A 22,596-nucleotide genomic window follows, 5' to 3' on the forward strand; every position below is an offset into this window, starting at 1 on the left:
CTGTTCTTTGATAACAGAGCCATCTTCGTTGATCTCTACCATTTGTGATAATTTCCTCCATCAAGAAGAACATATACTAACACTAATGAAGGATTTTATTCTTGATGTAAAAAGAACGGACCTGACATAGGTTCATCACCTTTGTAATTCATATTTGTCATTGATAAATGAAGAAAAGTAACGAGAAGAAGATGATTCAATCAATTACTGATTATTTATTAAGAAGATTAATGATCTTTCACCAAAAACAACTAGTCTTTGGCCGCCGAGAGAAAAAAAGCAAAATAACTGCTTTGATGGAAAAAAAATAACTACTTTTAAAAAGACAACAAAGAGAATGCTCTAATACCACGAAAGAAATCAGAAAACTAAGCTTTATTGTATTTAAGATTGTTTGTTACAATACCTTTCACTTTATATAATGAAGACTAATCTAGATAATAACCACCTATCTTTTTTGCTCCCAAAGTAAAATATATTAATAACGATTAATACAAAGAAAGTCATATAACAATAGTAGTATACGATCTTTCAATTTTTGAACTAAAAAAAATACACTTACAAATGAAGATACAAGTAACAAGAAAACGAGAGGAATAAATGTATAAGATTCCGCATATATTGACCGAATATAAGAAGTGAAAATTCCGTTGGAGCAGATACTTTTATTTGCCCTTATCTCCGATTAACCGGCCACATGCTCGACCCACTTGATCCCGTGAAGTTTAGTATTTCTAATCATCTTTGCCAATGAGATTTTTATAAGTTATATTGATAATCATTTAAAATCGTAGATCTGCAAGAAATTGACTATAAAACCCGAACAATCACTATATATTTTTGAGAGATCTAAAAAAACAAACTACAAAAAAACATAAAACCATAAAACCGTTCAATGCAACTATAAAAGATCAAATTATGCCATCCAATATTTGCTGATGGCTTACTGCTTTTCAGCATAAGTGATTTCGATTCTATTAGTATTCTGCAGAAGTCTATATCTACTTTTGCTGGTGTTTCTGGTCTTCACCCTAACCTAAATAAGAGCTCTATCTTGTTTAATGGAACTCAAGATAGCTATAAAGAATAAGCTTGGTTTTCAAATTGGAACCTTGCCTATTAACTACCTTGGTATTCCTCTTATCTCCTCTAGACTCTCCAAGAATCATTGTAACACCTTAATTAACCCAAAAAATTGTGGCCAGAATCAATCAATGGACTTCCAAAAGCTTACCTTATGCAGGAAGACTGCAATTTATTAATTCTGTTCTTATGAGCATGAATGTTTACTGGAGTTTAATCTTTATGATCCCTAAAGCTGTCATTAAAGAAGTGGAGACTACTTGCAGAAGGTTTCTATGGCATGGGTCAAACTCTTTAAAGTAGGGCGGGGTTAGTTAATTGGTGTAATGTTTGTAACAGTAAAAGAACAAGTGGTCTTGGTATTAGATCTCCGCATCTAAGTAATGTTGCTGGTATTTCAAAGCAGATTTGGGACTTAATCACCATGAAGCCTTCTATTTGGGCTAATTGGGTGAATTCAAATAAGCTAAAGCAGCTTAGTTTTTGGGGAATTACTAAAGCTATGGATTGCTCATGGAGTTGGAGATACATCCTGAAAACCAGGGACATGATCAATCATTTATTTGAGTATAACTTGGGGAATGGGGATCAATTCTCCTTCTGGTATGACCCTTGGTTAGAATGGAGAATCTATTGTAGATAAATTTCCAGATATTTGTATTAAAGATGCTGGCATTCCAAAGAAGACTAAGGTGAAGGATCTTTGGAGAAACGATAACTGGAGGTTACCTGATCCTGTAAATATGCAGACTCAAGTTGCTTGGGACTACATCAGAGACAATTTTTCTATGAGGGATTCAGTTCAAGGTAATATTAAATGGAAGGAAAATGGCAATGGTATCTTCTCTACCAAAAGTGTGTGAAAAAATTTACAGACTGAGAATAGTACTAAGTCTTGGAGTAACCTTGTTTGTTTTGCTGGAAATGTTTCTAGACATTCCTTCATAGTCTGGGTTGCTTTGATGAACATGCTTCAGACTAGAGATAAATTGATGAGATAGGGAGTAATTCAATCTAGAGTCTGTTGTTTCTGTACACAACTTTCATACAGAAACAGTGAATCACTTGTTCTTTGCCTGCAATTTTTCAAAAACTATATGGAAAGAAACTTTAAAGATCATTGGCTTCACCAGAGATGTTTTAGAGTGCAGAAGAGAGGTCAGCTTCATGACTAGAAGATCTAAAGGGAAATCTGAAAGAGCTAGAAGAAGGAAGTTAGCTTTTAATGCTACTGTTTATCAGATTTGGATAGCTAGAAATGACTTGATCTTTAACAAGAACAGGACCATTTGGGAAGTTGTGGTGCAGAGAATTAGGTCTGATATTCATTACAGGACTATGTAGTTCTCCTGGTTAAAGGTTTTTGAAAGCCTTAGATGGCTTAGTTGTTAGCTTGTTTTGTAAGTCCTGGTTTTCAAGTTTCTAGCAATCAATAATATTGGTGCTTTTGTTGATTGACCAAAAGCAATGCAACTATAAAATTTATATCAGAAAACTACATAACAGAGAGATTTTATTGAAAGAAAAAATTAAAGCTATATATTATTTAGTATTTATGGACGGAGAGAATGTGATTCCCGATCGAAATTGGAGAATCGTTTTCCCCACCCCTCAAAAGATGAAAAAGAAAAAAAAATAAAAGAGAAAGAGAGCAAAGTTTTAGAGAGAATTTAAGGGAAGTACCAACCTTTCTTTAACTAACTAATCTAACAAACTAAGATTCCATATATTGGCTTCCTCACACAGAGCTTGTGGTATTGCTGATGTGGCAAACATGAGGGACACATGAGTTCTAAGACTGAGCTCGAGAACCAAAAAGCTTTAGGAGCAAGGCATTTGCAAAATGCTGCAACTACAGAGTACTGGTAATCAAAAACAGAAACATAAAACATTTTAGGAAATGTTAGATGATGTCTTTTCACCAATATCACTAAATACACAACAACAATAACAATAACTATTAGTTTAACGACAGATCAAACTTATAATATTTTTGAATTATACGAACGATAGTAATTTAGTACTCACGTAAATCTCTTCCATTCCACCTCCACTAATATTATAAAATATTCATCCAAAGAATAATTTACAGAAGGTGGTTGTTAAAATTATTGTGTTATTAAAAAAATCGTGTTTGTTCATGTGTAATTTGAGCATGAATTCTACGATCCTTAACATAAAAAATTATCACATGAAAATCGTTTAAAAAACAATATAAATAATAGTATATACTATTTATTCATTAATCATCAAAATAAGTAAATAACTCTTATATAAATATTCAATTGAATTATTACATAGTGCAAAGTAAATATTTTTGTCCTTAATTTTTCTATGTTAAGCAAACAATTATTAAAATCAGACATGTTTTAAAAAATAATTTTATCTATTGTATTAAAATAAAAAAATAAAATTATATTTTCATTTGAATAAGTAAAACTTAGTTATTTTAAAATATTACATAGTAAAATATATTTATTTATGAAGAAAACTTGTTAATAGTTTTTATTGAACGAATGTGTAAAAAAAATTAAATTAAAATTGTTTAGATTTAAATTAAGTTTTTAGCATTGCTGGAATTAAATATTTTTGTAGATATTTTAATCTTTCACATCTAGCATTTATCGAAAATCAATGAGTCTGTTGAAAGATAATAAATGATGGATCACGACGGGTATTAAAATTATATAAATTCCGATATTTGTTTTTTGATAATATATATATATTTCTCTATCTGAAGCTTATATCCAATTGGGAAAAGAAAACTATGTTATGGAAAAAACATGATTTTTCTCTAATTTTCATCTAATTATGTGGGAGCTATATATGTGGATGATAAATATGAGGGTGGTCCACTTGTGCATTATTAGGGTTTACAAAGGATGAGGAACTTCTAAGTTTCAACCACAATTAGATAGATTTTGGATGAGGTCCACTTTTTCTTCTTTTCACCTAAATGAATGAATCCAATGCCCTCCCAAAATAAAAATAGAAGTGGATCCTATGCAATCCAGAGAAAACTGATCACAAGCACCTTTATTTCTTGAATCCAGTACATTATAAAAACAAATTATTAACATAAATATAAAAATAAAAATAAATTTATAAATAAATCAAACATGATTTAAATCAATAATTAATATTAATTCGTCACTAACAATTTAATAATTATTCATCGGCCAACTAACATTTCTTAGAATGAAATACTTATCTTATTGAATTTATATTATTTGATTTCAAAAAAAATTATATTATTTAAAAGCTTAATTTTTCATTATTTATTTATTGAAATGTTGATGTCATCAAAAGTTCAATTGGAAGTTCAATGATATTATTTTTTAAAATCATTTTATAGATATATTTTAGTGTAAAAAGAAAAAACTTTACCTTCATGTATATAACGATTTAAGCATAATTTTTAGAACTTAGTATAAAAAGGTATAATCTTTCATTTGTAGGCATTTTCTAGCACCAATTTTTTTTTTTCACCACATGATTTCATTTTTGCGGTTTTTAGTAACGGAAACGACATAAATTTTTAGTGATTGAAAGACATTGAGAAAATGTGAAGGGAAATAGTTTACCATGAATCGGTAGTGGTAAAACAGTGTCTAGCATGAATGTGAGAAAGAATTAAGTTAGATTTTTTAGTTGCTTGTTTGTGTGGATGTTATTGATTCAAATGGTGAATGCCATTGAAGACGACGTTTTTAATTTTGTGTGTGTGCTTCAGGTGAATATGAGCCTCTGTTGTTGATTCTCTCGGCAAAAGTATGGATTCTTTGTCTTCCACTTTCCTCTCTTCTCTACATCCTTCAAAGCGCTTCCATTCGCCATTTCCGTTCAATGTATCCTCTGTGACGGAAAGAGGCGCCACCATCATCACCTCCTGCAAGGCGAGTCCAGCCAAGTTTTCCAGACTTTCTACACAAATACTTCAGAAATGTTAGAATCAAATGAATGTCAATTGATTGAATATATTAAAACTAAGGGTTAAAGAATTACATGGCTCAACAACATGAATTATCATGCACAATGTGATAGTCAAAAATGTACGCGATCTTAACGCACTGATAACTTATCCGATGAAAATGTCAAATCCAACCGTTAAGGAAAACATTAAAAATGTCCTTAATAACTGTTTGCTCAACGCACTCTGTAATAATTTAATTAAATATTTATAAGAACAATTTATTTATTTTAACGATTAATAAATAATTATTATATATATCATGTATATAGTTTTTTAAACAATTTTTATGTGATAATTTCTATATGAGTATGTTTAGATAAAAAAATTATTTTATCAATTGTATTAAAATAAAAATAAATTATATTTTCATTTGAATAAGTAAAATTTAGTTATTTTATAATATTATGTAGTAAAATTTATTTATTTATGAAGAAAACTTGTTAATTTTTTAATTATTGAACGAATGTGTCAAAACAATTCAATTAAAATTGTTAAAATTTAGATATATAATAAAAATATGTTGATAATATTTTTGTAGATATTCTAATCTTTCACATCTAGCATTTGTCAAAAAATCTATGAATCTGTTAAAAGATAATAGATATTTATTTATTTTGATATATTTTATATTTTGCTATCTGAAGCTTATATCCAATGGGGGAAACAAACTGTGCCATGAGAAAAACATGATTTTCCTCTAATTTTCATCTAATTATTTGGGAGCTATATATGTGGATGATAAATATGAGGGTGGTCCACTTGTGCATTATTGGGTTTTACAAAGGATGAGGTACTTCTAAGTTTCAACCACAATTAGATAAATATCAGATAAATTTTGGATGAGGTCCACTTTTTCTTCTTTTTCCCCTAAACAAATGAATCCAATGCCCTCTCAAAATAAAAATAAAAATGAATCCTATGCAATCCAGAGAAGACTAATCACATTCACCTTTATTTTTTTAGTTCAGTACATTTACAGAAACAAATTATTAACACTTTATTAATAGAAATATAATTAATAATATAAAATTAAAAACTAATTTATAAATAAATAAAGGCCTAATCACTCAAAAACCCCTCACCTTTAAACTTTTTTTCAATTCTACCCCGACGTTGAAAATTTGTCAATTTTACCCACTTTTGAATTTTTCGTTTTCAATTGTACCCCAATATTTTAATTTTTGTTAATTTTTTTACTTAAATGATGAAATCATTCAATTAATTAAATCTAAACATGAAATTAAATTCTTTTTTATTCAAAAAAGTACAAATAAGTCCTTTATTTTTAAAAACTAACTAAAAACCATAATCAAATTAACACTAATTTAAATACTTAATTAATTTAACTAAATTTAAATAAATTTTAAAAATATACAATTAATATATGCAAGACATGTAGAATGTTTTAAACAAATTTCCAAACGCAAAAGACGTTAATTTAATTTTTCAGGGTACAATTGAAACACAAAAATGCAAAATAGGGTAAAATTGACAAATTTGCAACGTCAGGGTATGATTGAAAAGGGGCTAAAAGGTCGGGGTTTTTTTAAGACATTAGGCCATAAATAAACATCATTTAAATCTAAATAATTATTATTCATTCCTAACAATTTAATAATTATTCATTCGTCAACTAATATTTTTTGGAGTGAAATACTTCTCTTATAAAATTTATATTATTGAAAAGCTTAATTTTTCATTATTTTTTATTGAAATGTTGATGTCATCGAAAGTTCAATTGGGCGTTGCAAAATCTTACTTTTAAAATTACTTTATAGATATATTTTAATGTAATTTTTATTACGTTTCATATTTGTAGCGATCTATATATAATTTTAAAAATTTGGCATAAGAAGGTTCAACTTTTTATTTGTTGACATTTTCATGCACCGAACATTCTTTAATTCACCAAATGATGTCGTTGTTTGTGGTTTTTAATGACTGAGAACGACATGGATTTTTAATGATAGAAACACATTGAAATAAGGCCTAATTACTTAAAAAAAAACCCCACCTTGAAACAATTTTTCGTTTATACTCTGACCTAGGAAAAAGTTCATTTGTACCCTTTTTTTGATTTTTCGTTTTCAATTGTACCCCAAAATTTTAGTTTTTGACAATTTAATTAATTAAATGATGAAAATATTAAAAATAATTAAATAGAAGGGTTATATCATCTTTTTTCTATTTGAAAAAATACAAATAAGTTAAAAAAATGAAGGATTATTTTAAGTTTTTTCTAGATAAAAAAAAGTTCAATTTAGTGTTTTAGGGTAGAGTTGAAAACAAAAAATCAAAAAAAAGGTACAAATGAACTTTTTCCTAGGTCATGGTATAAACGAAAAAATATTATAAGGTGGAGGTTTTTTAAGTAATTAAGCCTTGAAATAATGTGAAGGGAAAGAGGAATCCTTTACCATGAAGTGGTGCCATGTATGAAGTGTTGTGGTAAAACAGTCTCTGGTATGGTAGGGACTGATACTGAATAAGAGGGACGGTTAAAGTTAGATTTGTTTGGTTGATTGTGTGTGTGGATATTATTGATTCAAATGGTGAATGCCATTGAAGACGACGTTTTCAATTTTGCGAGTGTGTTTCAGGAGAATATGAGCCTCTGCTGTGCTTCTTCTCTCAGGCAAAAATATGGATTCCTTGTCTTCCACTTTCCTCTCTTCTCTACATCCTTCAAAGCTCTTCCGTTCGTCATTTCCGTTCAATGTATCCTCTGTGACGGAAAGAGGCGCCACTAAATCATCATCATCACCTCCTGCAAGGCGAGTCCAGCCAAGTTTACCCGGTCTGCATATGCTGTTCAATGCATTTGATGATGTTATCAACAAATTCATAGATCCCCCTCTCCGCCCTTCGGTGGATCCTCGATACACACTTTCTCATAACTTTGCTCCTGTCCATGAGCTTCCTCCAACTGAGTGCCACTCTATAGAGGGATCCCTCCCGTCGTGCCTTGACGGCGCATACATCCGCAATGGCCCCAACCCTCAATACCTCCCTCGAGGCCCTTACCACCTTTTTGACGGGGACGGCATGCTTCACTCCATCACAATTTCTCAAGGCAAAGCCACTTTCTGCAGCCGCTACGTCAAGACTTACAAATACACTGTGGAGCGTCTGGCTGGTGCTCCGCTTCTTCCTAATGTCTTCTCTGGATTTAATGGCCTTGCTGCCTCTGCCACACGCGGGGCTCTCTCAGCTGCTCGGATTTTGTCTGGTCAATTCAACCCGGTTAACGGCATTGGTCTGGCTAACACTAGCTTAGCTTTCTTTGGTAATCGTCTTTATGCACTCGGTGAATCTGATCTGCCTTACGCCGTAAGATTGACATCTGACGGAGATATTGAGACATTAGGCCGCTATGATTTTGATGGGAAGCTGTTCATGAGCATGACTGCTCATCCGAAGATTGATCTTGATTCCGGGGAGGTTTTCGCTTTTCGATATAGTCCCGTTCCTCCTTTTTTGACATACTTCCGATTTGATTCACAGGGAAATAAACAACCGGATGTGCCTATATTTTCCATGGTTCGCCCTTCTTTCCTTCATGACTTTGCAATTACTAACAAGTATGCTATATTCGCTGATATACAAATTGGTATGAACCCCATGGATATGATCTTTGGAGGTGGCTCCCCCGTGGGTGCAGATCTTGGAAAAGTACCAAGGCTCGGAATCATCCCACGATATGCAAAGGATGAGTCAGAAATGAGGTGGTTCGATGTGCCAGGATTTAACCTGATACATGCGATTAACGCATGGGATGAAGAGGATGCAATTGTTATGTTGGCGCCCAACATACTCTCCGTAGAACATACACTTGAGAGAATGGAGCTTGTCCATGCCTTGGTGGAGAAAGTGAGAATAGACTTGAAAACAGGCATAGTAACAAGAAACCCCGTTTCAGCTCGAAATCTAGATTTTTCGGTGATAAATCCTGCTTACATAGGGAAAAAGAACCGATTTGTGTATGCAGCCATAGGCGATCCAATGCCGAAGATATCAGGGGTGGTGAAGCTAGACCTAATGAAAGGGGATAGGCGGGAGTGCACCGTGGCTAGTCGGATATTCGGACCTAAATGCTACGGCGGTGAGCCTTTTTTTGTGGCAAGGGAACCGGAGAATCGCGACGCGGAGGAGGATGATGGGTTTGTAGTATCATATGTACATGATGAAATTTCTGGAGAATCAAAGTTCTTAGTAATGGATGCAAAATCGCCTAATCTTGATATAGCGGCTGCTGTGAAGCTACCAGGACGAGTTCCTTATGGGTTCCATGGACTTTTTGTGAGGGAAAGTGACCTCAAAAAGCTGTAGATGAGGCTCCTCTCTTCTCATTCACTTGCATATAATAGGATAATATTATAATCATATAATAGTAACACATACAGCACAAAGAGAAAAATCCAAATAACTGTATAAATGACATGTCACGACCCCTACGTGTTAACTTCTTCTTGATTAGGTTCATGAATGAAGTATGAAATAAAATTAAGTAATTAATTATAAAGATTATACTGAATTATAGCTATTAGAAATGTCTTCATAATATAAGTTACGCTGTACTAATAAATTTACAAATTTCATGTGATCAATTTTTATTTAATGATGATGAAAAATATAAGACAATAGATGTATGTAATATTTGAAAATAAGGTGTTTCTATCCAAAATCAAATTCCTGTCCAGTTTGAATTTATATATATTTCACCTATCTCAATTTAATTGACAACATTTTCCTTATAAAATGTGTCCTTAAAATTAACAACTTTTGTTTATAAAAAAAAATGTAACTTTTTCTTGACAATATACTTTTCAATATTTTTAAATAATATTATAAATATATTAAAAATCTTAAAAGGTAAAATTACCCTTTATTTGTTGATTTATCTTGAACAATGTAAATACAAAATTTTATCAATTAGGTTGAGTCTGATAAGTATAATAAATGTTTTATTATCAATAATGATTTTATATGAAATAAATCTATATACTTATATATAATTGAGAGTACCAACGGAAGATTCTCATGAGTTCTAAAATTGAATAAACTACTTAATTGTTTATTTATTAATAGATAATTAGTAATAGTTTTCAATTTAGTACGTAGATATACATCTAAAAAATTGGAGATATTATTCATCCAAAACTTTCAATCACTATGTATACTCTCTTTCAAATTTCTACTCCATATAGATGTGTTTGAGGTTTAGTTAATCATGAACTTTGCATTTCAGCGTCATATCTTTTAGACAACGAATATTATAAAACTACCAATTATTATAACTAATTTATATTAAAATCAGATAGAATAAAATAAATTTTATGAGATTTGACTTTTTTTATTAGTTTTATAGATTATAAAAAAAATGAAATATATGGTCTAAATTGTACAAGGACAATCTAAACTTTCTCATCCTATCTCATCAAATAGAGTAGTACTCATTATTTTCCACTTCTTTTTAAACACTTTGTTTTAATAAATTTGTTAGCATGGTTTCTAATTTATATAAATTTCCTAATTTTATTGATAAAGTAAATCTCATATAGTCCTACATTTGCACATTACAAATCCACAATGAACTAATATTAAATTAATCATATTAATAATGAAAAAAAATTAGAGAGGTGAAAGAGTATTATCAACTCAGTTAACTTTTAGACTCATCCAGACACAAAATTCTTACAATTGATTATACATTGATTTTGATTTCAGTGAATATGTATTTTTATCTGTCATTTTACAGTGCAACTTATATCAAAATTATAAAAAGAAAATCCAACATAACCTGTGAAAGTCTTTCAAAAAAAAATAGGTAAAAAGTTTATAAAATCAAACATGAAAATCATTAAAAAAAAAGGTATAAATGTGATAAAATCAAACATGAACAATTTATAAAATTTCAGACATAAGTATAAAATAATAACATATTTATATTAACCAAGGAAAAAACATGTTCTTTTAAAAGGTAATACCAATTTTATGCTGCAATATAAAATTTAAATTATATAAAAGAATTTAAATTTAAAATTTCTCCAAAACTTATATTCAATGTTAAAAAAAGTCTATATAACAAGATATATTAATATATATATGCTACTTTTATTATTGAAACTATAAAAAGATTTTTGCTAGGAAAATTGTATAAGGATTTTTGTAATTTAAAACAATCTAATAACTATTCAATCTTTATTATGTGGTTATCAAATATTATTACAAGGGAAATTTTGATTAGTATCGTAAAATGTTAAAAATCATGATAGTCAGATCCACATTTCATTATAAGAACAATTGAAAAATTTGTGAGGAAATAGAAAGATATTATATTAGAGAGAAATATCTAATTCCAACATCATAAATATATGAAATTTCATAAAATGTAAAAAAAAAGTCATGGATATTCAATATTTTAATATAATTCATTATTAGAATTATTAAATTATATTAATTTTAATTTTATTTTATTGATTTGCTATATTGATTTTATTTAGATTCGTTGTATATTTGTTTGAACGAGTATTTTATTTTTAGAGTTAATGTCACCATATAGCACAATATTTCATGTTTTTTCTCATTTTTAGTAACTACAATTTATCTCATCCTTTAACACAATTTTTCCAAACTTTTCATTCTATAACCATGTATGCATTTTAAGCTTTACTTTTTATAAAAATAATATCGTTTTTTACCATGTGGACGACTAAAATGGCGTCGTTTATATATTTATATTATATATGACACATAATGAAAGGTTGTGGTATTAGGTGAGACGTTTTATTTGTGTTAAATCGAAAAAAATACAAAAAGTTGTGCTATATAGCAACATTAACTCTTATTTTTATATAAAATATTAATTTGATTCCACGGAAATCCGTGGGTTTGCAACTAGTAGAATGAGTAAATTGGATCAAACTACTTAGAGCTATCTTCAATGGTACTATTTATTTTAAAGAATATCTTTAGTAAAATAAAAACATCTTTAAAATAAAGAGTGATTTTCTATTTTCACTCCAATGAAATCTCTAAATTTTATTTTAAATTTTTATAGATAATAATAGAAATTTTAATAATATTAATTTAATAAATTTTCTAACGTAAAGTTTTTCATTCAATTTATAAAAAATAATATTAATAATATAAATTTATTTTTATTTTTATCCTTTAAGATTTGAAATAGAGAGTGAAAATAGCTTTCTACATATGAGTCATTTTCACTCTCTACTCTAAATTTAAAACATATAGAGTATATTGGACATTTAATTTAGGAAAATGGTTATTTATGCCCCTAAAATTTGTCTATAGCAAGTGAGCCTTTAACGTCAGAAAATGTTTAGATATGCCCTAATGTTAGCAAAAATGCCAACTTGTAAAGTAGTGGACTTGTGTCCGGTTTATCATAACCACAGGGATAGAGGTTAAGTGAGAATGATTTTCGTTTAAACCCTAATTCGTCTGGCAATGAAATAGGGAATATTAGTTCAGCACAAATAATCACTAATCACTATAATGATAACTAGAAATTGCAATCAAACAACGATTATTAATTCACGGATTAATACAAGAATTAAAAGGCGCCTAGAGGTTGCTAATCATGCCAAAGCGAATCCTAGATAAAAAGGCAGGGTCTTTGGATATTGTTCGGCTCAAGCTATTTGAGAGTATCAATTCCGCTCTCTCGAGCCGAAAGTTGAAAAAATCGCTACTTGATTAAAACACCGAAATCTAACTCACTCTCGCACAATTAGATTTTGATAGGACTAATCAAGCCAATTAATTTTCAAACTACACAACCGCTAAATCCCTAAATCACTCTCGTGCATCTAGGTCTCAAGCTTATGCTAACTAGGTCCAATTGATTAATTTAGCTCTCGCTCTCACTAATCAACCATAAATCAAAGATTAAGGGATCAACTTAATCTAGGCATTAGGTCTCAATTCACATAACAAATCCTTAATCCAAAACCCATTCTAATCACCAATCAATAAATATGGCAATCATAACAACCCCTAAACTAGGGGTCTAGCTACTCATCACTAAACAAATATTAAGTATTAAGCAACAATTAAAAAGGATAATAGGGAATAGGATTACCTTAAGTAGAATGGGTACTAAAAGCATAAACAAAAAAATGAAGATTCCAATAATAAACTTGCATTAAAGAAGGATTTCAATCCCAAAATTCTGGAAATAAGTATGAACACCTAGAACTATAAAGATCCTCTCTCAATTGAGAGCAAAAGGAATAATAAACTAAAGCTATTGATTGATGTCTTACAAAATGAGGTGATGAACCCTAAAATAAGATAAAGTTTCCTTATATAGTCTTGACAAAAAGGGAAAAAACATCATAGCTAAAGTGTGTTGGGCCAAAAGTGGAAGTGGACCAAGCAAAGCTCAGATTTCGAAATTGATTTCCCTCCTTGTTTCAACTATGTCTCGATCGAGACACAGGCTTTTCGATCGAGAAGCTCTTGGAATTTTACCTGGGCGATTTCTTAAAGTTTTGTCTCGATCGAGAAGCTTGATGAATGAGCTTTCTCGATCGAGACCTTTGATAATCCAGTCTTCATTTCTTTGATTTCTTGCTTGAACTTCTTATTTCACGAAATCTTCAATGCTTTCCATTTTTGACCCAAAGTAGCTCTACAAGCGCTTCGCTTCCCTAAAAGCATAAACACACGTAATAAGGTACGAAACACTCCTAAACGTGCAACAAATTATGGCATAGCGATGTGAAAACTACACGATTACTAGGAGTATTTCTACTCCTATCAAACCTCCTCACACTAAACCCTTGCTTTTCCCCAAGCAAGAAACGCACCATAACACATCGCAATGTTACCAATCACGACAAAACTTGCATAAGCATCAACAAACGGACTCCCTCATGATCAAACTTAAATGCACCTATCAAGTGTCAAAACAAACTTCTAGTGACGCAACCAAGGAGTAATGCAATAGCAAATGAAATACACCGATGACAACTAGACTACACTCGCATTGGTTTAAGGATCTTGGAGAACCAATTCACTATGATCATCTACGGGACATGCAAGAATTTGGTTCAAAAACAACTTTAATGGACACAAAGGCATAGCAAACATAGGCATCAACAAAAGAATTTCAATTCTCACAAGTAGCACTCTAACACACACGTGTTTAAGGTTGAAGGAAATAAAGCTCAAGGAAATTCTCATTCGCCATAAGCTTGCTCTTATTGTCTGGACTCCGCTACTTAGTTCGGTAATCAACAATTATCATATGGTCTTAAAACGAGTTTGTAACTTGTATAGGAGTTAGGGTAGAGAATTTGGATACTTGGATAAGATTTAACTTGAACAACAAAAGTATTTCAACACTAGTAATGATCTCACTCGGAACTTTTCACAAGTGTGATCTTTCCTTATCAAATGCCTTTATTTTTCTTTTATTTTTTGCATCATTCATTTTTTTTAATATCAACTCTCTTTATTCTTTATTTCTTTTGTTTTTCTAACTTTTCTTCAAGGCATTGCTTACTATTGCACTTGTTCACTTTCTTTCCCATACATCGAGCTAGCATTACAAGTTTCTTAATTGTAGGATATTCAAGTTAAGTCCGGGTGTTTAGAGAGGTAAAATGTCAACGGGATAGGGTAGGAAAGGTTGTTTAAAACAATGAAAAATGTACAAGGCTAAAAAAGGGGGTAATTTAGTGGTTAAAGGTAGACTTTTAAGTGGTCTTAATGAAGAATGGGTACTCCTAATTGCCAAAATCATTTTAGTTGCCGACTACTCAACGATGTAAATGGACACCGAGCAAGTTCTAGGAATGCAAACACAACACACAAGAAACAAATAGGCTCAAAACTAATTAAGGATGTGGTGTTATGCTATTTCTTGATTCCTATGTCTCATGCCAATGATGTCCAATAGTTGATAATGACACAATTTGCTCTAAAAACGCACATCATGCATCCGCATCTCATATAAACTAATCAAGCTCAAACTCTCTCAACCAAAGAACGATATCACTATATTCTCATCAATACATGTCATAGGAGATTGCATTTTCTTAATCCCATCACAAGGATTGTTTAACTCATGATAAAAAAATGCATTTATGCCATTCATTACGGGAGATAACAAAGGTTGATGATCATTCAAGGTTTTTGCCATATTGCCAACACATGCATTCACAAACTAGGTACACACACAGATTTAGTGGAGGCGATACTAACAATTCCAAACTCAAAATAAAACTAAAGCATGACAATAATAAAGATAAGAATAAGATAAACAAACGAGATACAATTCGCTAACCCTCCTCACACTATTTCGAGCTTAGGCCCTAAGCAAGAAATATTCAAAATAAGCAAAATTGTATGAGTTTGAGTTAGGAAGTGCAAATCTTGCTTAGTCGAACTCCGGGGTGTCGGGAGAAGGTGGCGGGGTGTCGAGCCATTGAATTCCCTGACCATTCACATAGTTGCGGAAATTTTCATCTTGGCAGTCCAACTTTGCTTTCAAGCACTCCTGCTTGTATTCGATTCTCGCCATTCCGCGCTCGCTTCCATCCGCTCCAAAATTGCCTTTTTCTCCGCCCAAGCTTGGCGGTTTTGGCTCTCCAACTCATGGAACCTATGGTCAAAAGTGGACCATTGCTTCGTCTTCCGGTATCTCTTGATCGCCTTGGCTTGACTCTCCCACCTTGCTTTTCCCTTTCCTATGCACATTCTCCTTCCTTGGTGGGGTATCTCAGATGGGTCAACATCAGAAAGTTCTTCTTTATGTGCCGCTTCGTACCCATGCTCTTTAATCCAAGTCGTCCGCTTGTAATACGAAACTACCACTCCATTCTTCACATACTTACCATTTTTGAGATTCTCCGTGCCAATTTTTATTGTAAGAGTGGGAGCCAAACGGGAGAGGTTCGCCCCAAACTTCGTGGCTACAAGAGTCACAAACCACCCCATACCAATCGTCGTCTTAAAAAGTGAACAAACAGGCCCAATTTTGACTCATAAATGAGACGCTGGAGGCTTATTGTCAAAATCTGGGGGTCTGGTTGTTCACAGTTTAAGATGTTAGGGGAAATATTTATACCTTTCTGAATGTTGAGGACTTGATCCTCGAGTCAAAGTTTTAGGGGCATAAATGATCCTTTTCCCTTTAATTTATTGTTAAACTCTTTAAATTAAAGAGTTTACAAATCTCTTTATGTCTGAAGTATGCTTGGTCTATTTATTCTGGTTGTGGCTGAGGTGTAGTGGGATTAAAATATAGAGGAAGGGTTTATTGAGGCATGTTCGAAGCTGCGACTAATAGAATAAGAGCAGATTATTATAACTCTTGAAGATGTGGTGGATGAGATTGCGGAGGAGAAGGCGGAGCTGAGTTTGATTGGAAGGTTACTGAAAAAAAAACCTTATATTAAACCATAACCATATGAAGAACCCTTTGATCAGCGCATAGAGTCTGGCTAGAAGGTTTAATCTAAGAGATATTGGAGATGAGTTGTTTGTTTGCGAATTTTTTTCGAAGAATGATACAAGCATAATTCTCAGGGATTCTCCATGGAACTTTGATAAACCACTTATTCTTTTCGAACCAATGACTGGAAATATGCAGCCAAATAATATGATTATTAATCATTGCCCAGTTGGGGTGCGAATTTATAATTTGCCTATAAACTATAGAGGTAAATTAGCTGCTGTTGGCAAGATAAGATCAAAAATCGGTAGTCTTGGACATAGATGCTGGAGAGAATAGTGAATGTAACTGATACAGCTGTGTTCGTGTTCAACTGGATGTATCTACAAAAATTATTAGAGGCACAAAAGTTATAAATCGTCTCAGAGAACAATGTTGGATTCCATTCAAATACAAGCGCATCAAAAACTTTTGTTACTGGTGTGGAATGTTAGATCATTTGGTTGCGGAATGCGAAGAGAAACCAAAGGAGACGGAAGTATCAGATTGGCCGTATGGACTAGCTCTACGTGCTACACCTCGAAAACGAACCATGATGGGAACAGGACATATGGAAACACTATGAATAAGGGAACTGAGAGGCAAGATACATCGGGTTCTCCTAATAGTAATGATACTATACAATCTGCCAGAAGGGGCCTGAATCTCGATGTGGACATAAAGGAACGAACCCACAAGGTTCAGCAAGTGATATCTAATGGTGAGCATGGAGGAACAGAGGAGACTAGAAAACAGCGTGGGTGGATGGAACCCGAAAACAACTAGATGGTCTTGTTGAGGTGCAAATTCAATAGGTCTAGTCAGGAACAAAAACTAGTCTCAAGCTTTTTCAGGAAAAAATAAGTGTTCCACTCAATCAGACATTAGGAAGAAGAATGTCTTCTCAGGCTGCCTAAGCATATTCAATAGTAGTAGTTTTTTTTTTTTGAATGAGAAGATAGGCCAACGCCCAAAAAGCTAAGACGATCTACACATATAGGGGATCGAGACCCCGATAATATCATCTATCATGAAACTAACAATCGCTCTAGGAGCATGATCAAGAACGACAAGGCTAATGTTCTGCGAGAAGCCATGATTGACATCCAATCCGCACAACGATTTCCTGCACGATAAGTGTGACGAATGCAAATCTACCAATCTCTGTTTAAATAACTCCGGATAGTATTGAGCTGCATGGTATAAGCGTTCACCCTTGTATCGTCTTGGTTAAGAGCATCAACAACCAAGTTGCTATCCATTTCAAGAATAATATTCCTATAGCCACGATTCCAAGCGATCTCCAAACCGTCGATAGCCCCCCATAATTCAGCTTGGAGAACCAAGCAACACCCGATACATCTACTATACCCAAAAATCCAGTCGCCATTGTTGTTTCTAGCCAGGTCACCAGATGAAGCTCGGCTGGAGGGAGAGTGCACTCCATCAGTGTTGAGCTTCAAGCAGCTTGGAGGAGGAGGACGCCAGCTGATCAGATGCTCTTTCTTCGTAGTGCTGGACAGGTGAGTAGTAGTTTTTATTTGACAAATGGATAAAAAGTGATCAATTTAAGGTACTCATTAATAGAAAAAGCTTAGTATTAACTCTCATATTTTAAATTCAGGTGGTAAAATGACAATTTCAATCATTTTCAAAGACACCAAATGATCTGAAAAGAAATTATAGTTAAGTTCAAATGTACAGAACCCAATTTTACTTGTAACTTCAAATATTTTACAGAACATGAAGTACATTTCTGATATAAGAGCTGACATAGGCTACTAACACAAGCTATCTCCAAACTAGCAGCCAAAAAGAAAAGACTAATGATGATGGTGAGAACGATATTTATTCGCACGACATCTATCATACTCGGAATCATCAGAGGAATGATGGTAAGATTTTTTCTGTTTCTTTTCATATTTGTGATGCTTATCAGGGGATGATTGTTCATATGAACATACACGTTTCTTTCTCTGGTTTTTGCTTCTACGACGCTCATCAGAATCAGAGTCTTCGAAAGAATGAAAATGCTTTTGTCTGCTATTGTTGATCTTACTCCGCTTGTCATATCCAGAATCTCCCGATGAATGTGGATACTTTCGCTTTCTCCTTTTACTCCTATTGTTATGACTGCTGCAGCCTATATCATCAGATGAATATGAATCCTTGTGCCTGCTCTTCTTGGAATGCCTATCAAACTTCAAATCATCAGATGAACTTGATTCGGAATGTTTAGGCTTCTTCTTTGTATTTGCTTTCTTTAATCTCCTTTCCTCGTAATCTGAGGAAGAAGATAACCCATCTTCTTCAGGAGCTCTAACTTCTCTACTAGGTGATGGATGTCTCTTGTGCTTCTGCTTCTGCTTCTTTGATTTCTTTGTGGATTCCATGAGGGGAAAGGTGGTCAGCAACTCGGGGATATTACCGCTGAGAAATCCTACAAATGCAAGTAGTAATCAAATTTAAAAAAATTGTCATTTACTTACTAATTTTATAAGAGCACAAACACATTTGCTGTGTTGTCCTTATAAATCTACTTATTAATTTATATAGGAAGGAATAATATATGTATACTAATAATCATTTACTTATTAACATAACATTATAAATATATATAATTTCTCTATTTTTCTTTCCCCGTTTATTATTATAAATAGATTAATAATTTATTGAGTTACATTACTTGCTACGTATTCATGTAATTGTATATAAAGAGTATACCTCCATATTCGTCAAATATGTCCTCAGCAACAATTTGCTGATTGGGGTTATCTGGATCAAAACCCCCACGGGGAGGACTCATTCCTGGTTTTTGCTTCAACTCCCACTTGAGTGGCTGTGGAATTTTAAAGAATCAAGAGAAATTAGAATTACACATTGCTAAGTTAGACATGGCAGGAAAAGACTATTCAGTGTTCACTGAATCAGCTATAACTGTTGCTAGGTTAAATATGTATCAGTTATTCAACTATAGGAAGGATGCATTTATTTGCTTTGAATAATGCATGAACAACAATTGTTTAGTTTAGGCATGCACAATGTGAGCAACTAGAAAGAAAATCTTGATGTGGCTAAAGATGCCACTCCAAAACCGAGACATAACTGCCCCATCATTCACAGCAACCACAAACATTTACCAACCTCGCTAGGATCCATTTGAGCGACAATGGCAGTCAAGGGATCATCTCTTTTTAATCGACTCTCTTCATTAGGCATTATAGCATCTTTCAGCGGACATTCACGATCACCACTTTGATGACCATAATTGCTACATCTTATGCACTTCACATTGCGTATTTCTATACCAAATGGCTTCGCCCTAGCAGCAACACCTGTCTCCAGGCTGTAAAAATGTCAGCATTAGTAAAATGTGTGAAAGGGCTCACGACATCATTAGAGACAATGAAAAATGCAAAATTTATGATGAATTTATTAACAGGACTAACTCAAGAAGAATTCAAAAACACTGCTTTTGGACAATTCAAAATGAGTAAAAATCAGAAATTTGAGAAAGGTTCAAGACATAAATTTAATACTCTCAGATCCTACTACTTTATCAGGGAAAGCATATGCTCAGTTTCGTATTATTTCATTGAAATCCCAATATTTTTATAAATACATTAGCTTCAAAGAATTTAAACGAAACGTAAATTGTTTGAGCGATTAAATATTCTCAGCTCAAAGCTGAAGCAGCTGATTCTGTGTTCAGTCCACTTCTACACTAGTATTATGATATTATCCACTTCTACACTAGTATTATGATATAAAGCTGCCACCCTGCCGCCACCTCTCCATGGCTATATACACCTACAGCACCGCCACTATAGGTACTGCCATAATTACCAATCCTTACTTATTCGGAATAGCAGTATTATCTATACCAAACAAAGATTTTGAAAATAAAATATCAGAGGATGAGAAGTATGGTTAAATTTTAACACTTCTTTCCTTTCATTCTTCCAAATCTTGTCTAACTTGCCACTTTCATATTATTATTTATAGTTAGAAAGTAAAAAGACCATACTATCATGTTATTGTGCATGAGATTTAAGTGTTTGGTCAATTTATTTTCATCCCTTTCATCTTCAATGAACTGCGAAACAACAATCACACTTAACTTATTAATTACATCTTTCTTTCCTTATTTTAATTGGATTGGGAATGTAATAATTATTACTTTAACACTAACACTAACTACTAAATAACCATAAACCTTACTCAAAGTTATCAATTAGTTAAAAATTTAAAAGGGGTCATCAAGTAAACGTGTATACACCCATTTGTACTTTCATATATAGTATTGCTAATATTTTGATGAAGAATTCATTAAAAAGCATTTAACTTTACATCTTACACCCCTTAAGCCCCTTCTATGGAACCCACAATGACCCCTCTCAAACGTTTAGACTCCTTGCAAATCAATATTGAGCACTGTCAAACAAATGAAAACTCCACAAAGTCTCATCAAACTGAAAATCTGCTTGCTCAAGTTAACAATAAGGATTGAAGGACATAGATATTGAGAACACCTTATTAGTGCAATGACATCATACATTTGAGTTTCAAAGTGGATTATTAGGTTGTAGTATAATCATAAATGGGTATGAAAAGGCATCAATAATCCAGCTTAAGGTATCAGCCTAATTTTCCTTTTTTTTTTAATAAATCACAATCAATATTCCTTTTGAAGCTCATGCAATAAAAAGAAATGACAAACATATTAATCTAAATACCGTGGGGCATTTTTAAGGACTTCAAATTCTTCTGCAGTAGGTATGGAACGACCAAATACATCTTTAGGCCTTGGTTTCTTCTTTTCTTCCCCTAAAGTATCCCTCCCAGAAATTGACTCAGGCAACCTGGAACAGAAAAATCTATTATCAATTGAAGCTTAACTTCAAAGAAACTAGTGCAGAAGTATAACTATTATGAGTTAGAGAAACAAAACAAAGTTTAAATGCCAAAGATATAACTAGAAAGTACATTGCAGGCTGAGAAGAAGAAGGCTCGGGATGATCCTGTTGTTTCGTCTCATCGGCAATCTCTGCTGCCTTGGCACTTTCAGGGTTATAACCAGGTGGACGAACATACATAAAGCTTACAGCCTTCATCATCTCTATCTGTTACATCAAGTAAATCAAATAATAGTACATGTCAAACAACTAAACCAACTATATAACAACTTAACTATAACACCATCGAAACTACCAAATTTTTTAAAAGAAATTGGGAAATTTATAGTCCATGTATATTAAATTAAGTTAATCAAACAGCATTGTTTAGGAAAAAAATAGAGTTAATTTGATCAAATTAATTAAAACAACCCCAATAACATAGACCAAACAAAAAGAAAGACCCATTTCAGAAAAAACCTTTTCTTTCTCTTTCTTGGAGATAAGAGCAGTCTGACGAAAGAATTCCTGTTCTTGAGCATACTGCAAACAAGAAATCAAAATCTTGATTGAGAGGAACGAAGATCAATAGATTATGAGCTAAAAGAAAGAGCAAAAGTAAGGAAAAATTACTTCGCGAGAGACTTCTTCAGCGCGTTTTTGCTTGTGGGCATCGGACTGTTCAGCGATCCATTTGCGGCGTTGATTAGGATAAGAAAGAGGATGCCATGGCTTTTGGTTTAAGTAAGAATGGCTCCAAGCAGTTCCTGATTTAGTTTTGTAATCAACTTCTCCATTGTTGAATCTCTTGCTCATTCTTAACCCTCTTCCTCCTCCTTCTCCCTCCATTGGCGATAGCAGTCGACGGATGTTGCTGTTTCTTTGGAATAATTCCAATTGTGAATTGAAATTTATTTATAAATGAATTCTACATAGAAATTATTTACAAATGAATTAGACCATTTGAAATGAAAAAATACAAAATTTAAAATTAAAAAAAATTACATATATTTATTTTTGGAATGAATTCCAAATTTCTTTTGTAATCTTATTCCCATATTAATCTTATAAATAGTTTATAATATTAATTTATTAAATATTATATATATATATATATATATATATATACAAATATTTAGAATTAATAATATTAAATTCATTAATATTATGATTAAGATGTA

General features: G+C 32.4%; 2 protein-coding genes and 1 long non-coding RNA gene across 3 annotated transcripts; 1 reads left to right on the forward strand and 2 right to left on the reverse strand.

Moving 5' to 3' along the window:
- Window positions 1-360: 360 nt before the first annotated feature.
- LOC126680464 (uncharacterized) lies at window positions 361-3,218 on the reverse strand. The gene is made up of 2 exons (XR_007641177.1): window positions 3,112-3,218; window positions 361-2,945 (listed from the first exon to the last, which is right to left on the reverse strand). It is a non-coding gene; the product is annotated as an uncharacterized LOC126680464 (long non-coding RNA).
- Window positions 3,219-7,608: 4,390 nt separating this feature from the next.
- LOC126682139 (probable carotenoid cleavage dioxygenase 4, chloroplastic) lies at window positions 7,609-9,578 on the forward strand. The gene has a single exon (XM_050377718.2). The coding sequence runs from the start codon at window positions 7,700-7,702 to the stop codon at window positions 9,383-9,385; it is 1,686 nt and encodes a 561-aa protein (XP_050233675.1). The 5' UTR covers window positions 7,609-7,699; the 3' UTR covers window positions 9,386-9,578.
- An 8,607-nt stretch (window positions 9,579-18,185) lies between these two features.
- On the reverse strand, window positions 18,186-22,331 carry LOC126683028 (uncharacterized zinc finger CCHC domain-containing protein At4g19190). Its single transcript, XM_050378848.1, has 7 exons — window positions 22,049-22,331; window positions 21,896-21,958; window positions 21,507-21,643; window positions 21,257-21,382; window positions 19,665-19,866; window positions 19,245-19,359; window positions 18,186-18,960 (listed from the first exon to the last, which is right to left on the reverse strand). Exons 1-7 carry the CDS (start codon window positions 22,262-22,264, stop codon window positions 18,344-18,346), a joined length of 1,476 nt encoding a protein of 491 aa, XP_050234805.1. The 5' UTR covers window positions 22,265-22,331; the 3' UTR covers window positions 18,186-18,343.
- Between the last annotated feature and the right edge of the window lie 265 nt (window positions 22,332-22,596).

Source organism: Mercurialis annua, linkage group LG5 (genome assembly GCF_937616625.2).
Source record: "Mercurialis annua linkage group LG5, ddMerAnnu1.2, whole genome shotgun sequence".
In the NCBI taxonomy this organism is placed as follows: Eukaryota; Viridiplantae; Streptophyta; class Magnoliopsida; order Malpighiales; family Euphorbiaceae; genus Mercurialis; species Mercurialis annua.

Coding starts and splice junctions, on each gene's coding strand:
- LOC126682139 (XM_050377718.2), top strand. CDS start 7,700: ATGGATTCCTTGTCTTCCACTTTCCTCTCTTCTCTACATCCTTCAAAG.
- LOC126683028 (XM_050378848.1), bottom strand. CDS start 22,264: ATGGAGGGAGAAGGAGGAGGAAGAGGGTTAAGAATGAGCAAGAGATTC. Junction 21,959..22,048: donor CTGAAGAAGTCTCTCGCGAA/GTAATTTTTCCT, acceptor TCTTGTTTGCAG/TATGCTCAAGAACAGGAATT. Junction 19,360..19,664: donor CTCAAATGGATCCTAGCGAG/GTTGGTAAATGT, acceptor AAAATTCCACAG/CCACTCAAGTGGGAGTTGAA.